The sequence below is a fragment of the Tachypleus tridentatus genome, chromosome 13, assembly GCF_004210375.1.
Source record: "Tachypleus tridentatus isolate NWPU-2018 chromosome 13, ASM421037v1, whole genome shotgun sequence".
NCBI lineage: Eukaryota > Metazoa > Arthropoda > Merostomata > Xiphosura > Limulidae > Tachypleus > Tachypleus tridentatus.
Genome location: NC_134837.1, coordinates 56,366,244 through 56,384,423, shown reverse-complemented (window position 1 = coordinate 56,384,423; position 18,180 = coordinate 56,366,244). Strand labels below are relative to the sequence as shown.

General features: G+C 32.8%; 1 protein-coding gene across 1 annotated transcript in view; it reads right to left on the bottom strand.

Moving 5' to 3' along the window:
- Positions 1–2,773: 2,773 nt before the first annotated feature.
- LOC143239445 (LIM/homeobox protein Lhx1-like) overlaps positions 2,774–18,180 on the bottom strand; it is a 95,415-nt gene continuing 80,008 nt past the window's right edge. The window contains exons 5-6 of the mRNA XM_076480507.1: positions 9,040–9,210; positions 2,774–4,638 (exon numbers count right to left, since the gene is read on the bottom strand). Of these exons, the coding sequence (XP_076336622.1) occupies positions 4,445–4,638; positions 9,040–9,210 (365 nt within the window). The 3' untranslated portion in view covers positions 2,774–4,444. The remainder of the gene's footprint in view (positions 4,639–9,039; positions 9,211–18,180) is intronic.

Sequence of the window (18,180 nt, the reverse complement as noted above, 5' to 3'; positions counted from 1 at the left end):
AAAATATTTTATGAAATTACATGGAAAAAATAGTTGTACACGCTAGATAAAAATGTAATATACAAATGAACTTTTTTAAGTTTTATTATTTTATATAGTTAAACAGTTATGTGGAAATTACATTTTTCAATAACAACAATTCAGTACTTCCTGAGACATCGAATTGAAATGAAAGGTAATGTGTACCTTTCATTGCTGCTCTGAAAATTACATAAATTGTATTTCCACCATCAATTTCCATCTGGTCAGTTAGTTGAGATTCATTTTTTTTGGTTTAAATATACTATACACCTCATTTGGAAATACAACTTTAAGTATATAAGTATATATAAAATCTGTAATAGGCAATACTTATATTTTTTTTACAAATAAATTTATTTATATTGTCATTTATTATCCAAGCTAGCTGATATAAATCCTATGAATATTTATTGCATATGAAAAAATATGTATGGGTGAATGAAACAGGTAAACCCTATCTAATAATCTGTTATATTTATTCTTCATACACCATTATAAACAGGCACGCTGGAAACAACAAACTGATTATATAAAACTAATTTATTACAAATATGTAATGTATTATATTTCCAACTGAATGTCTCATCCAGTAAAACGCCTACTATTTCAACCACTTAACTCTTTCAGTACAAACACGAAGACAAATACTCAAAAAACCTCAAGTATAATTATTTTATAAGCATTGTTTGCTTGTTGTTAAGCGAGGAGTTACACAGTGTGATGTCCAATTTCTATCGAAACCCTCAGACTCTCCGCTGAGCCAGAGGGGAGCATTTCCTAAGTAATTAATGATATAATAATAATAATAACAAAATCTTTGGAATCTCATTACACTTAGTATTATAAGTAAGAAAACATTTTTTCCCTTTTTTACTCAAGTAAATTATATTTTTGCGAAACCGTTTGTTTACAGTTATTTTAAAGAATATCTGGAACATTTTTTTCAGATAGTAATCAGTATTAAAAATGTTTGTGTCATTTCAAAAATGTATATTGAATGTTATTGAGCTAATACGACTAAATGCTTTATATCTAGTATTAAATATGGTGATCCAAGTAAAGATCCGTGAAGAATGCTATTCATATAATTTTTACTCACTATATACATAAAAAAATGCTTAAATATGTGTGCATTTTCCTTAATAAACTTTATTCTAATATAATATATAGGTCATCTTACACCATTATTGTAAAACAGATTTAATAATATTTTGTGAATGTCGTATATTTCATAATTATACAATTTCTAATAACGTTTTGTGATCTACTGTATTAAATACAACAATAATGTACACACATATATTTAATCTTATGTATTATTTTATTATTTTAATGAGAAAATGTGTATAATTAGTGTGCATTGTTTAATTTTGATATCCGTAATGTTTAATACTTATTATTATTGTATTTTAGATATGAAATACATATTTTTCCAAATTTTGCCAAATCATAATAATATTACATCTATATTTGCATAACTCCTTCTCTTTCCAAGCTTATATGATAAAATGAAATGAGAGTATCGTCTGACTTAACAAAGTTTTTAACGTGTTTGAATAACTACGTAATTTTGATATTCAAGGGTATGGAAAAAATGAGAAAATAAACACATATTTTTTAATATGAAAAAAAAACTAATGTCCTGTAAAACGTAAAATCGAGATTATTGTCTGTTGTGTAATTAGAAAAGAAAATTATAATAGTTTTAGCATTATTATAACCATAATAATGTTACATTTATTTGCAAGATCAAACGATTTGTTACTGGTAGCATTTAGTATCCATAACAACTTTGAATACAGAGGAATATGACGAAATCATAAAACATTGCTTCTATATGGACCAATATGATTTTATGTAAATTTGAGTAATGTTATAGTAAATAAGCTGAAAAACACTTACGTTGCGAAATTATAAAATATTAGTTTGCTTTCTTTTTATTTCCAGCTAATGCGAAATTAGCAAACAGTTGTATCAATATCTTACTAACAACTTTGGGGTTACAAACTCTCATTGTATTCCACCAACAACTTTACCGTTGCAAGCTCTCATTGTACCCTACCAACAACTTTACCGTCGCAAGCTCTCATTTATCCTACCAACAACTTTACCATTACAAGACTTCATTCTATCCTACTAAAAACTTTACCTTTGCAAGCCCTAATTTTATCATACTAAAACTTTATTGTTACAAGCCCTCTTTGTATCCTACCAACAACTTTACCACTGCCATCCCTCATTGTATAACTCTAGTGTTACAAGCCCTCTTTGTATCCTACCAACAACTTTACCACTGCCATCCCTCATTGTATAACTCTAGTGTTACAAGCCCTCTTTGTATCCTACCAACAACTTACCACTATCCTCATTGTATAACTCTAGTGTTACAAGCCCTCTTTGTATCCTACCAACAACTTTACCACTGCCATCCCTCATTGTATAACTCTAGTGTTACAAGCTCTCATTGTACCCTACCAACAACTTTACCGTCGCAAGCTCTCATTTATCCTACCAACAACTTTACCATTACAAGACTTCATTCTATCCTACTAAAAACTTTACCTTTGCAAGCCCTAATTTTATCATACTAAAACTTTATTGTTACAAGCCCTCTTTGTATCCTACCAACAACTTTACCACTGCCATCCCTCATTGTATAACTCTAGTGTTACAAGCCCTCATTGTATCCTACCAACAACTTTACCGTTGTAAGCCCTAATTGTATAATAAGGCCAAAACACATTAAAAAACTACCATAAAGGTTATGACGTCACAAAATAACTCGCTTTTAGGGTGATTTATTATCCAAAGTAGTTTTATTTGTATATTATTCATTACAATAGAGAGGATACAGCATATAGTGATGTTTTTACGGTCATATAAGATTTTTGTTTTTTTTACAAAATAACCAATTACTTCAAGTAAACAACTAATAAAACTAAAACAAATTTTACAAACAATAATGTAATATAAATATCTGTCTATAAGTCTAAGAACCGGTTCCGCAGAGAAACAATAAAAGTGCATTTAGTTTACGTAGATTACTGTAAACAAAATTAGTCCTACTAGCGCCTGAAATTAAAGAACAAACTACATATAAATAAAAAGTTGGTTAGTTTGAAATTATTACATTACTGGTAGGCATAGTTTTTAAAATTGTGTACAAACCAGGAAACTTATCTGAAGAAAATAATTGGATTATATTTCAGAGCCTATTAACCATAAGTGGATGAGTTGACCAAAACAGGCGTTTATGAGAAATATGTTCGTATTTGATCCTTTGGACGGAGTAATTGGCTTATTGGTGTGGACGTATGGTTGGATTGAGCTAAACCTTATTACCTCTTAGTTCATACATATATGGTATTCCTTTATGATACTGTGATGTGCACGTTAGTATAATAGTTTGCGGTTTTTACATTGACATTTTTTAAAATCTTCTAAAACAGTTTTGGTGGGGTGTTCTGTAGCATCTTTGGAATGGCATATCACAAGAAGGATTTAATAAAATATCAGGACGTTTTATTTTGTAGTTAATTAATCTAAGAAGGCGACATATTTCTATTTATCACATACCAGACAAGCTCGTACAGCTTTCGGCAATTGTTTTTCTGTTCGATTATGTATTTCAGGAGAAACATGAACACAGCCCTCGTGTCACTTTTGTAAATCAAACTGAATTATCTTATTCACAGTTACATAAGAGGTCTTTACTTCAGCTGGAACGGAATGTTGTGTTGTTTGGTTACTTCAGGTGAAAAGCTGGTTAGCCTTCTTTGTAAAATAATTACATAGAGTTTCGGAGTTTTGTGAAAGTTTGTTTCCTTCTACACGTTTCTTATTTGGTTTTAAATTACATCAAGGTTATTTAAATTAAACAAAAAATCAGAAGTTTGTTTTTAGAAAGTCAGAAATTAAACACTATACCTATAACAGTGAACTTGACCTAACGTAACAATTCCATTGTTTATCGTCGCTGATTAGTTAACTGTAAATCTTTCAAAGTATGAAAAGTTAAACAACATTACATCTTATTAAAAATATATTTAATGTTCTAAATTCGACTGGTCACTTTTGAGCATGAAATAATGAATTATAAACGACTTTTCTAAACATAAAAAAGTGAAACAAGGTTATTATGTTTTTGTATGGAATAGCCATGTTATTTAACTAAACCACATATTTATGAAAATGTGCTCATTGTCTTAAATGTTTGTTTCTATACAAAAAAAACAAAAACACTCATCAGACAGATATTTATACATAAGGCAATAATTTCCTGAATAGTTTTCTCCTCAGAATATTTTATTCTTGGCCAAAATGGCATCAACATATAGAAAATGTTCGTCATATATTATTTTTTAACAAAATCTCTTGTCTTATGAAATAAGATAAAACAGGCGAATTGTCTCCACACTTGACGTCACAAAACAGGCGTTTCACTGAAGGCAGTATGAGATAGTCCTCTATGACGTATACTCTCAACAGAAGACCCAGGCAGACAGTAGCCAGCTGGTACGACCCCTGCTGAAAGACAAAGTTCTGAATTTGATCTATAACTCATTGGATCGTTGTCTAAATGAAGATGTGGAGCGTCAGCAAGAAGACTGGCATGACCTGTGAAGAAAAATATTAAACGTATAAACTTTCTTTGACCGACTATTACAAAAAAATGGTGTAGCGACTTGTTAGCTTGCTTGATTCTTTAAACCATGTCTCTACGCCCGCATTTACTTTTCCCGGTGTTCCAATGCTCTCTCAGACCTCACTTTCTTCTTCAACAGATCTACCTGTTAGTTGTTATTTAGTTGTTACTCCTTCATAGAAGCACTTTTATTTCTTTGTCTTACACTAACAAGTTGTTACTTGGTTGTTCTAGCTTTATCAGTTTTTTTTTCTTTGTTTCTTTACATGCAACTCTTGTTTACTTGATCTCGCATATTTCCGATGATGGTTTGGATATTCTTACACCATGACTACAGTTATCGTTTGGTTGTTTTTACATTTTCTTTACAGTTAGTGTTTGGTTGTTATATCCCCTAACTGCTGTTCTTTCATTATTATAACACTTTTGTTACAGCTGTTGTCTACACCATCCTTGGAGATACTCTTTGGTTATTATCAAACTTTCCCTACAGTTACTGTTTGTTTGAGAGTCTACTTTCCTATATTTTTGTATGCTTTATATTACACTTTTATTATTGTTTAAATACTTCTACATTTTTCCAATATCTGTTCCTATAGTTTCTCAACAGTATTGTTTTATATCTGTCTCTGTACATCATGTTAGTGCCTGTTTTCAAATCTGTGCAGATTGTACTCTAAAGTAACAAACTTAAATACACAACTAGATCATGTTTGATTGTTTGTTTTTGAATTTAACGCCAAGCTACACAAGGGATATCTGCGATAGCCGTCCCTAACTTAGGGGTTCAATACTAGAATGAAGACAGGTAGTCATCTTCACCCACCGTCAATTCTTAGGCTACTCTTTTACCAACGAATAGTGGGATTGACCGTTACATTACAACATGTTTGGTGTGACGGGCTCAACTAGATCATTAAAGTATTAATAGTAACAAAGTGAACCTATTCAATAATAACATTTATTTCATGAACCCAAGAAAAATAATTTTCCCATTTCTCGCACAAGTAAAAACAATGTATTAAGAAAGTTAACTGTTACTTTTTAAGAGCAGTGTTTAGACTTTACGAAGCACGACTTATGACAGTGTAGTAAAAATAACGCTTGATTTACTTCCTATAATCGACGTGTAACTCTGCTAGAGGTAAGAAAACCATCATGCTACTTTACAATCACTTCTATTAAACTGTAAGCACAGTGGAAGTTTTCTCTACTACCATAACAGTTATTTTCAATTTCATTACATAGTAACAAGAGTCTATTCGATGAAAACGACACCTAGCGATTTTTTATATCAAAGACAGGGTAAACAGAATTATTTAACAAGTAAACGTATTCTTTACGTTCTGATGTTAGGAAAATTTGATTATCTACGAGAAATAAGTTTATCCCAAGGTCCTGAAGTTTTCAGGTTATCTTTATTTTGATTTGAATCCTCTGAAGATGAGAAGTCACAAGCTAAAACGGCGACAAACTTGTGTCAGTGAAGATTTTAATCCCATCTTCACATACAACGTCATAACAAGATAAAAAACACCACTTATTTGTGATTTTGCTCTAAACTATAACATATTTCATTCTGTTATTTGTTGTTTTAAAGAAGGTTGAAGTGGAGAATAATCGTTTATGTTGTTTAAGGCCAATTTTCTGTTGGTAACTGTCTTTATCAGGTCTTAATGAAGAACAAAGCTTCATCTCCAAGGAAGCTATAATCAGGTGGATGACGTCCATTACCATTTAAATTTGCACTTTTTATTAATTGAATGGAATTATCTTTTTATTTACTACATAGTAAACAAGTAATAAAATATTGCCAAAAAAAAGTATGACATGGGGAGTCTATACCAAAAAGAACAGAAACAACACAGGAATGGATACAAAAATCCCTACAAAAGTAGCTAATAAGAACTAAGCCAACCTTACAAGCTTGTGGTTTTAGCCAAGGTAAGACTGTATAGCACTATTCAGTTTAAATGCTTCTATTCAAACCTGAATTCATGCAACTGACAATAATTCAACATTTGGTTGTAAATAAAAGTAATTCTTGGAAAGATATGGATACTTATATAGTGATTTTTGTATAGTTATATGTATTAATCTCTACCTTATTCGTAAATTGTGTACAAAAATTTATTACGTTTCCCTTCTTTTCTGTAAAAGCGTCATTGAAGTAGATTGACAAAGTGTTTTTTTTTATTTTAGAAGTCATTGGTGATATACGTTGTCAATATCATATCATTTTTGTTAGTTTCTTCATTACGCTTCAAAGTGACTTTGAATACTAATATTATACCATACAATCGGCTACAATTTATTACACAGGCCTGCGATGGTTTTATTGTCTTGAAATGTTTATATGTTATACAGTAATTTCTGTACGCTGAATCCGAAAATGATATCCATTTTTCTCCATCGCTACAGATGTTTCACAAAACATTATTTGTACGTTTACATAAGTGAATCATTTTCATTGAAATCGAATTACATTTTGTTATGCTTAAAATGCTGACAACCAATGACTATAGAGCAATAGCTTCTTGAGATCCTTATCTAGAACCCACGAGAAATACACCGCTCGTATATAAACAGTTAACAAGCCGCATGACATGTCATTTCTGAATAGTATTTGTTTATGCGTACACTTTGGTATTATTATTACTTTTTCTTTTCAATATTAATTATTATTCGCTATGGCAAAAAGAAGTTGTGTAAATGACCTAAAAATATTCTGTTATATTTGTGGTAAATTGGTTGTAAATAAGTGATATTTTTGTCTTCCCAATTTATAAAAAATTCTTACGTAATAGAAAAAAATGAATTATTGAATATCCGTTATTAAAATCAAAAGAAGTTTTATGAAATTTAAATTCGCAGGCCAGTGTTATTAAACATTACTGGTCATAATCTTGACTTAATGGGACTTAATGTTGATGAACTTGTAGCGAGAGAAGACATATGAGAAATGTATAGTTGTACCATCCCTAAATTTATATTTGCATTTTCTTTGGCATTTCCATACCTACATCATTTTATCATTATTCATAAAATACTTTTATTACTTATTTTTGTGACTTTTTTTCCCTGACTGAAAGTTTGTGCATTCTGAATGTTTATAACAAAATTTAATATAATGTGTATTGATTTTCTTGCCACTCTTTCACTTCCTACATAATATAGGGATTAGCTCTCTAAATGCACCGATTGTACAGTGTACAAATCATTGAGTATCCTATACATTATAGTAATCTAATAATCGTCTATTATTGGTTGGTAATTCCTGTTTCACCCTGTACTTAAGTTAGCTTCAAGGGGTAATAATAACATAGTTTACACTAGAATTATGATTTTAGCTCATATTGAGGAATACCGTGCATAGTTATAACATGTTTCCAAGTGCTCTTAAAGGGTTTTTCTGTCATACTAAAGCCTTTGCGAAAACCTTACACTTTTTTAGCTAGCGTAAGAAATGAAAAGATGAACACTTTAGCTCTTTAGCTAGCTTAGTTCTTCACTTTAACAGCACTCTTTAATAACATTTGGAGTCTTACAAGCTGTGAACCACCTGATAACGGCAATTAGTTGCTCAACTAAGGCAATAACTTAATTTTAGAGGTTATTTGTAAGTATAATAGATTGAGTGTGGCAGTTAGTTTTCTCTCGACTCATCCCTGTTATTTTCATTAATATACTTTATTTGATTGTGTGAAGAAATGTTACTCTTATAATACTTAAAATATAACTGATGTCTCTAATGCCTCTTTAGAATCTCAAATCTGCACTCCTGTGGAAAAACAAATTAAGAAAACGCACTCATTCCGTTAAAATTCGAGTTTTCCTAAACTTGCCTAAACATTTAAATCTATTTTAAATGTTAATGGTGAACCAAAGTTGCTTTCTACTTTAAGAACTATTGGTTACCACACTGTATCTCTTTCCTCTTAGTTTTATCACTAATATAATTTACTTATTGTTGAAGCGCGCTCTAAGTAACAGTTAAAAATGTCTGATTTGTTATTTTATATATTTTTCTCTCTCTGTCTGAACAGCGTTGTCAGAAAATAAGTATAACAGTGAAATTCTGCTAGAAATAGTGCGGATATGAATAAATTGCTTAAAACGTAGATTTTATTATAGTTTATTTACTTGTATCCCAGAACGGCTGGTATGGGTATTAACATTTTTATTGATAAGGGGAGAACATCGTTTCGATCTTCCCTTATCAATAAAAGTGTCAATACCTATACCAATCGTTCTGAAATATATTTTTATTTCAAGAAGGTTTCTCGTCATCAAGAATTTATTTATTTATTTTTCTAGCAAATTTTCATTTACGGCATCTGAAATTATATCTGATACTATATCTATCTAAATACCTGGGTCTGTGGCAGTAATCACCCTTGACAAGTGTTCAAGATTTTCTCTTGACCCTGAAAGAGTTGTAAAGGCTCCTGGTGAGAACGTTAGGCCCTCTGATGACTGGTGACGAGGATAATAATCGTAAAGTTGTTGACCTCCACAGGGAAAATGATAAGGATTCACTGTATCTGTAACAAATAATGGATTTAAGCGTGATGAAGGAAGAACAAAATAAATTGTTGTCATCCATAATATTTAGGTACAACTATATTTTACTGTATGTGAAGCAACAACACCAAGCTACCACGCTCTAGCAAAGAACGATCTCCATAAACATACTTAATATTTAGAGATGTACCAAAAGTTAATCTCTGTTTTTGTGTGTTTAAGACTAGTGTTACCAGATACAATGAGTGTATTACATGCACCGCTCTTTATAGCAAAATGACTGATTTTCACGACATTTGCCACGAAATTAATATTAAACGTGAAGGTGTTGGACGTACAATAGTATTTCTAAGCAAATGGATGATGCACTCTTTATGTGTGGCAACATTACAACACATTCCTCCCTCTGTTATACTTTTTATACTTGTATGGTTTATATAATATATCGCAGTTTCTTTTGTACTTAACACATTTATTTTTAATTTTCTATATATTTGAATCACGATAACTTAATGCTCAGTTAATAACTCTGAAGCTATAAGAATAAGAAACAACGTATGTTATTAATTGAAATCAGAATTTTAGCCTGGACCCTACTTTATGTACCCCTGAAATAACTGACCAAGTTACAAACCTCTAAACTTCAGTTCATCCATACGTACTGACTGGATGAAGAGTAGAGAGGAATCCGGCAGACCCGCCGTCAAAAGGGATTTATACAGCTCTTAAAATTTATGTTTGATTATCGTAAATTTTCCAGTATTGACATATCTTGTGAACGATACATGAAACCACAAATTGATGTAGTCTCTTCCAATACGAAGTTACAGACATAACCCAGGAAGGGGGAGGTTCAAATCTATCCTCTTGATTCATATAAACGTTAAACGTATTTTGGTTTATTTTAAGGCTATGAATAACATGAATTTGAAATAGATCATTAATGTAAAAAATATTGAAAACATAACCAGTTTTCATCGTTATGTCGATGTTTTCATGTGTCCATGTTTGCCGAATCATCTATTTTTTGTGATTACTATCTTATGACGTTTTTACGGAACGCTTCGTCAAGAAGTACGAATTTATCTGTGTCTTACTAAATCTTTCAAATGATAAAGATAAATAAATGTGATCATCTTTCAGTTGTTTTAGGCCTTTTCTAAACGTGTACGCAACAGTCATAGTTTTGTTGTTTTTGTTTCTAATTGCTTGCTTGTAAAAAAAAAGCATTAGCTTGAAATGCTCAATACCAACTTACTCAAAGAAATTAAGAGATTTATATAATTTAGCAATTTACAATGCACAACTACTATTATTAAATTAAATCAGTGGCATTACTGAGTTCGTTTATTAGATGACCAATAATGTTATCTGACAAGAACATTTCAATGATATGTTAAAATGAAAAAAAAATAATTAACGTAGCAGTTTGAACAACAGCAGTGTGTGCAAATCGATCCAGTTTAATGCTGAAATATGCCAAGACCTAACAAGAACACCTACTCTTTTTCATTTTGTTCAAAACAATTGTTTAGGGTAGACACGGGTGAAACATAATCACTGCGAAGTGGCTAGAAATCTTAGAGTGTAGTTAACAGGATGTAAACTTGTTTGATACCACTAGCACAATCGGCCAAAGACCCTGTAACCATTGCTAAATAACCCGCAAGTCGAATATTACCACCAGTACAATCGGCTAAATGCCTTTAAACATTGTCAATTTAACACAAGGAAATGGACAAAATGTCATCAGGCAAACGTCAGAAAGAAGCTTAATAAAGTTGGCTTTTATGCCAGGATCAAACTATGTACACTCCTTTAACCAATCACCAAAAACTGACCTGTTTTCAGAGGTATCGAAAGCATATGAATATCAAAGTGACATGTAAACCAAATTCTTGTTTACAGACAAATGACACTTCACTGTTTAGTCTGATATAAAATGCGCATGCATTTAGAATATTCGAAATCTGACCCATATCCAATATCATAGCCACTTATGTAGCCTGTGTTCGGATCTGTATTCGAACTTATGATACAATCAATGCCATACCATATAAGGATGCTGTATTGCAAACATTAATTTGCAGGTGCAGTTGGTCAGAACTTTCTTTTGATGGACGATAACACTATGTAACAAATTCCTGGAAGGAAAATGCATCCAGCAAATTAAATATGTATAGGATATTTTGTAATGACATTTAGCAACAAGTGATTTATCTTAAAGCAAAGTTGATGAACTGGATACAGTTTCAATGATGGAGTAGGCCAAGTTACTCAAGTAGCTAGTTCATTGATTCTAACTTGTCACATCGTTCTGCGACTTGCATTAGTGTACAATGTTTGTTAATAATAAACATTTTTAATCGTCTATACTGATCTCCAATCTGTAAAAATTGATATTTGTGGACATATACTTGAGGAGTAAACCGTTCACCTGACATTTATTTTACATAAAACTAAGCTCAGATATTGGACTAACATTATGTAATTTGTATTTTACATAAAACTAAGCTCAGATATTGGACTAACATTATGTAATTTGTTAGAGTTAAATATAGAAAACTCCGACAGTTTCTTAACATATTAGTTTAAACACTTTGACCCTTTAGAAGTTTTAATAAGAAGAGATATTAAGTTACAAAAAATGTCGACTTTAAATTAGCTTTGTTACTTACAATAGAGAAGAAAGGTTTGGTTTAATAAAGCACTTAATTGTTAACTTCCTGGAAAATTGGTATTGAAACAATTATCCATAAGTTCGAACACTTTTGTTATCGTTCTACAGATTTTGAATTAAACCACTTTCTAAAACAATGTTTTCCAACCAAAGGTCAAATAAAGTAACAGCGTTTTAAAGTTTTTGTTCGTAAAGAGAGGAATCTTAAATTGTGAATCTTATCGTACTTGCTACTTTTTACGTATTTTTAATGTAAAAAAAACAGAGTAGTTAACATTTCACGATATACAATATTATTACAATTGTAATCCACTTTTACAACTTGCAACTTACTGTATGCTTGTTTCATTTTTTGAAAGTATATGCACAATAATGGGTTTGTTTTTTTATCTATAACTTATCGTTACCGAAATGTTGAATTATGAGTTCAGTTTTAGCAGTAAGTGAAGAATTTTTTCTTTAAATTAAACCATCAGAAAGTAAGAGACCAATGATCCACAACTCGAGAGATCTGAGGGCCACCTCAAAAATGCCTCTACATGTTTGATCCTTAAGAAGGTTGACTAGCTCTTCGTGTTTGCTTGACAATGCTTTGTTAACACATAGGGCGGTCATCTCGTTGATTGAAGCACCTCTTTTCTTGCATGGCTGTTTCAGATTATTAAGTTGGCTACTGAACCGGTTCTTATTCCTTTACTTTTTTAAAAAGTCATTACTGGAATAAAAATGACTGTTTGATCGATCAGCAAATAAGCAACGGTCGACTTTCCCACCGTGCACGCTCGGCTGACATAACTTTGGTAAAAACAGCGATACTGGCGTTGAACAAGTTGAGGGCACCACATCGATTCATCTATCTTCGTCAGACCATCAGCTAGTCGAGAAGGAAGTCGCTCTAGAATTGTCTAATGCCCTGTTTACAGTAATCAGCACTATCGCTCCACGTAAATTGGCTGCCTCGAGGCACATCCGTAAACAGTGTAAAAACTACACTGAGCTAAGATGATTATACAAGACATTATATCATTCAGTGTGTAGTTATAACTGATAAGATGACATTAAGTACAAATCAACTGAAAATAAAGAACGTTGGTCATCATGACAACAGTATATCTAAAACCGAACACAAAACTAAAAACTACTAGTTTTCAATATATTACGTTTATAACTCAAGTAAAGTTTAAACTGATTTCTGTGACAACAATATATCTTTACACCAGCTAAATAATAAAGAATGGTTTCTAATGATGATTGTAACTTATGTTTTAGTGTAAAAATACGTAACAGGGTATCTATCTTCTTTGTGCACTTCACACGGATCGAACCTCAAATTTTATCTTTGTAAGTTCTCAAGCTACCCGAAAAAATCCGCAGTGCATGAACATTATATTTCTAACCTTGTTCAAAAAGTAAAATCAGCATAAAAAATAATAGTAATTTAATTATCTCTTTTATACATTACATTTGATCAGTTAGAAAAAAAATTCAGTACAGTCCATGGACACCTAACTTTCTTCAAAAGTGGGGTGAAAGGTGGTAAAGATCAAGAACTGGTCAGGTGAGAAATTCATCCCTCCTATCTTCCAGTAGGTGCCTACAGTTTGTTTGTTTGTTTTTTAATTTCGCGCAAAGCTACTCGAGGGCTATCTGCGCTAGCCGTCCTTAATTTAGCAGTGTAAGACTAGAGTGAAGGCAGCTAGTCTTCACCACCCACCGCCAACTCTTGGGCTACTTTTTTTATCAACGAATAGTGGGACTGACCGTCACATTATAACGCTCCACGGCTGAAAGGGCGAGCATGTTTGGTGCGACGGGGATTCGAACCCGCAACCCTCAGATTACGAGTCGAATGCCTTAACCCACCTGGCTATGCCGGGCCGGCCTAGAATGTATCATTATTCTGAGTAGTTGGTTAAGGGTCAGTATTATAAACAAATGCAAATCAGTCCGACTGACAAAAAGCGTACTAGCAAACAGGATAAACAAATATTAGAAAATCAGAATCTGATATTATATGCATAAAATGTCTTAGTATGTTAAACCATAACTCTAGAATACATCTGTTTTTTGAACAGAAATTGACGGTTTATAAAACGGTGCAAGACGGCCGCCTTTACTCTGAAGTTAAAGTATCTATTATCACACATAAACCAGTACTATACAGTTAAAGCAAATATCATGAAACATAAAACAATGTAAAGGTGCCATTATTAGTCTACAGTTAATGTAAATATCAGCAAACATAAAGCAGTGCTCGAGTGCTATTTTTCGTTTCCAATTGAAGCACAAATCATCACACATAACACCACGTCCCCAGTGGCACAGCAGTATGTCTGCGAACGTATAGTGCTAAAAACGGGGTTTCGATAACCGTAGTGTAGTGATTTAGTATTTAATGATTATTTAGTTTTCATAACAAGTGTTAAAAGCAGATTATTTTAAAATTAATAGCTACGACAACTTTATTACGTAGCTCTGTCCGAGTCTTACGTTCCATACGCAGTTTAATTATTGCACTAGGCTTTCTTAAATTTGTTGACGTCATTTTACTCGAAGCTTCTAAATGTTCTTGTTATGTGAATATTGTTGTCAGTAGAGGACTAGATATTTTTAGATTTTTTCTGTCGTATGTTAGAAATACGTGAAAATACAGAGTGCAAGAAAAAATATATAGTGTTTGAAAATATATATACTATGTTCACCAAGTATCACTTTATGTAAGGTTTCTGTAAGATGTATATATATATAAGCAGACATTAGTTACTCAACTAACTAACATTTGTGTTTCTCCAAAATTAGTGGAATCCTTATGGGGAGTGTTTTTACAACGTGTTTCTTACTGATTACTTTGAGCTGGTATTTCTTTAAATGTCCATAGAGTTTGCTTTTGCTTTGCTTTTTAAGATGTTTCTCACTGATTACTTTGGAAATTTCATTGGATCTACAATAGCTCTAAGAATTATAATCAGATTTCAGTTACTTCAATAATATATATGCTGTGGTTACCATTGATAAATCGGTAGAACAACCATTATATTGATTATAATAGCATTGTAGCACAATCTTGTAGGGGTGAACACATAGTTAGCTATAGCGTTATTGATCTATTACTATTCTAACGAGTAGAGTTAATATGCTTGTTTACTCATGTATAGAGCCCGGCATGGCCAGGTGGTTAAGGCACTTGACTTGTAATCTGAGGCTCGAATCCCCGTCACACCAAACATACTTGTCCTTTCGGCCGTTGGAGCGTTATAATATCTCGGGCAATCCCACTATTCGTTGGTAAAAGAGTAGCCCAAGAGTTGGCGGTGGGTGGTGACGACTAGTTGCTCTCTCTCTAGTCGTAAACTGCTAAATTAGGGACTGATAGCGTAGATAGCTCTCAAAACAAACCAAATAATTTCGTATAGAGGTCACTTTTACAAGTACATAAAACTGCTGCTAAAATTTTCAAATGTTTTAAACTGTTGAGGGTCAGCTATATTTTTAAACTTGGAAAAATAAAACTATTGTTGTACCTACACACGACATGAGAACCCGCATCGAGTTTCGATGGGAAATTAATCTTTATCGTCTTTATTGAAAAATAAAATACAAGAAAAACTTGAATCTCAGATATTAGATATTAAGTGCCCGTTACTCTCGCTACTGTTTTAAAAGACAGTTATTAAAACTCAGTAAATTATTTTGTCGTGATCATATCTCATTCCCATTAACCATGACTGAAAATGTAATTTCAACAATTCCCCCCCCCCCTTATCGTTTTATTACACTCAAATTATTCTCATCTACAATTTATTTGTCTTTCTTTTTCACACATATAATTGAAATTATTAAATACGAGAGATGAAGAGGAGAACTAAATTGAATCTTTTTCAACTGTTAAAAGTATTCATGATCCAAAAACACACTCTGCCTTCAAGAATTCTATAAGTACGATAAATTAGATGGAATTCCATGTGAAAACGTATAAGGAACAGATGCACACACCTATTGACCTTTATTTATATAGATATGATGAATAACAACCTTGCATCGTTTAATTAAAAACTAATACAATCTATGTGAGATGTAGTTAAGCACCGTAAGTTATTTTGCATTAAAAACATGCTTGTGTTATGTTTGACGATATTGTGAATCTTATTATGCAATCTAACTTTATAAGATTTACAAAAGAAAATTGGCAAGAACGCAAAAGTTCTGAAGTTAATTACAAGTACTTAAATAATATTTAGGCTAGCTGAGCTTCATTTCAAGTTTTACCAAGTGGTTCAGTAAAAACGTTCAAGGTTTTTACTGCTAAAATTCCATGATCGATTGTCACGATGAGCACAACCTAGATAGCCTATTCTGTAAATTTCCGCTGTAACGTTTAACAGTTTTCTTTGTACTGGAACGACAGGATTTGTGATATTTGAATTGATGGAGGTGTGTCACTGCTGGTTTACCAGCATGTACTCACATCGTCTGTACCACTCAGGACGTCCTTGGAAGCTGTAGCTTCCATGGATCCTACCATCACTTTCTCTAGGAAATACTTACGATCAGTCATATATTGATGCTGTCATAGAACAGTTGTTGTCTCCCTTTTCCATCTTGAGAGACTTTAATGGATACAATCCATTTTAGGGTAGTGCTGATATTGTTGTGAGGGGTCATTATGTAAAGAGTATGTTCTAAAATCACAACCTTTCTCGTTTCCGTGCTGATTTTTTTATCTATTTCCATGCATCTAGTCAGTCTCTTACAGCTATTGATCCATCTATCTGTTCCTCTTCACGTTTTCTTGAAGGGTTGGCAGTGACCCACACGGCAGTAATAATTTTTCCCATAATTTTAAGAAAGGTTAGTCCTAGTCGATGTCACCTAACCTGAATGCCACGTTGGAAGTTGGAACAGGCTGACTGATTCTCCTTCACTGCTCTCTCAGAACTATATCCTGCTGTTGTGAGTCTTCCATCTATTAATGACTGCATGGAGGCAGTAACTGATTGTTTGATTCAAGTAGCTGTTCATTCTATCCTCAAAACTTTGGCATGTTTCCCATAGTATCCTCATCCATAGTGGTCTCCTGTCTACCAGCAGTCACGAAATACTCAGAAATGGGTCTGAGATTCTTATCACAAGTATCCCACATTTTCCAACTGCAATGCTTTCTAGTAGACTCGTGCCTATGTTCGGAAAGTCAGACATCAAAGTCATAAGAAATCTTGAATGAAGTTCAACACCAGCACCTCTTCTATCTCAAGTTCTAAGGGCATCTGGAATAAGATTAGGAAGGTCAATGAAAAGTGTGTTTTTCATTTTGTTCTCCAATGGCCAGAAAGTTGCTGATCCAGATAGTATCGCCAATACTCTTGAGGATAACGTTGTTTCTCTTTCCAGCACATCTGTCTTTTCTCCCACCTTCTTGACTATCAAGTCTCGGGCTTTGGCCTTCATCTCCAGGCTCACTTGGCTTAATTGACTCTATTGTTTGATGGTGTTGCTAAATCTGATGACCAGACTTTTCCTCCTTGGCTCGTTACCACCCCATCTATAACCTTTCTTTGAGTCATCTGGGGATAGCAGATACTCCTAATTGGAAGTAACGTCTTCTCTTTGCTGAACATATGTTCCAGATTTTTAAATGGTTCGAAATAAGGTGATCATTTGGGCCCTGACACAGTTTTTATGGGTCGATAGTTGTTCACAGGATTCCCTTCTACAATTTCTGTGTTCACTGCCAAGTTGAATGTTATTTCACTTGCCCTAAATCACGTAGAAGCTAATAAGTACACTAAAGGTACAATTTTTATCACCTCTCTTAGCTCTCCATTGGTCATGGAATTGCTTCATGCAAGTCTTTACCTAGTTCTTGACGCTATTCAGAAACGACTAGCCCACTTTTCACTGCCTTCTGTAATTATCCAGTTTTTCTGGATTCCTAGTCATGTAGGTATTTCTGGGAATAAGCTTGCTCACACCAGAGCTAAGTTTGTCTGCTCTGGTGCTGTCACAGCAATGTTTGACCCCCGTATATTTACTATGCTCCTGTGATGAAGACCTATCTAGCTTCGTGCCAGTTGGCAACTTTATAACAAGCTCTTCCACGTCAAACCTATTGTTGTTTTGTTGGCCGTTAAGATCGATGAGAGAAAGTTGTGTTGCATAGGCTACATATTAGTCACAGTTTTTTTACTCATTATTTTCTTTTATGTAGAAGTAATCTACCAATGTGTGATGTTTATGATATTCAAGACCTAATTACCCACATTTTACTTTCGTGCCACCGTAAAAAACGTGAGTGGCAACACCATTTTAAACA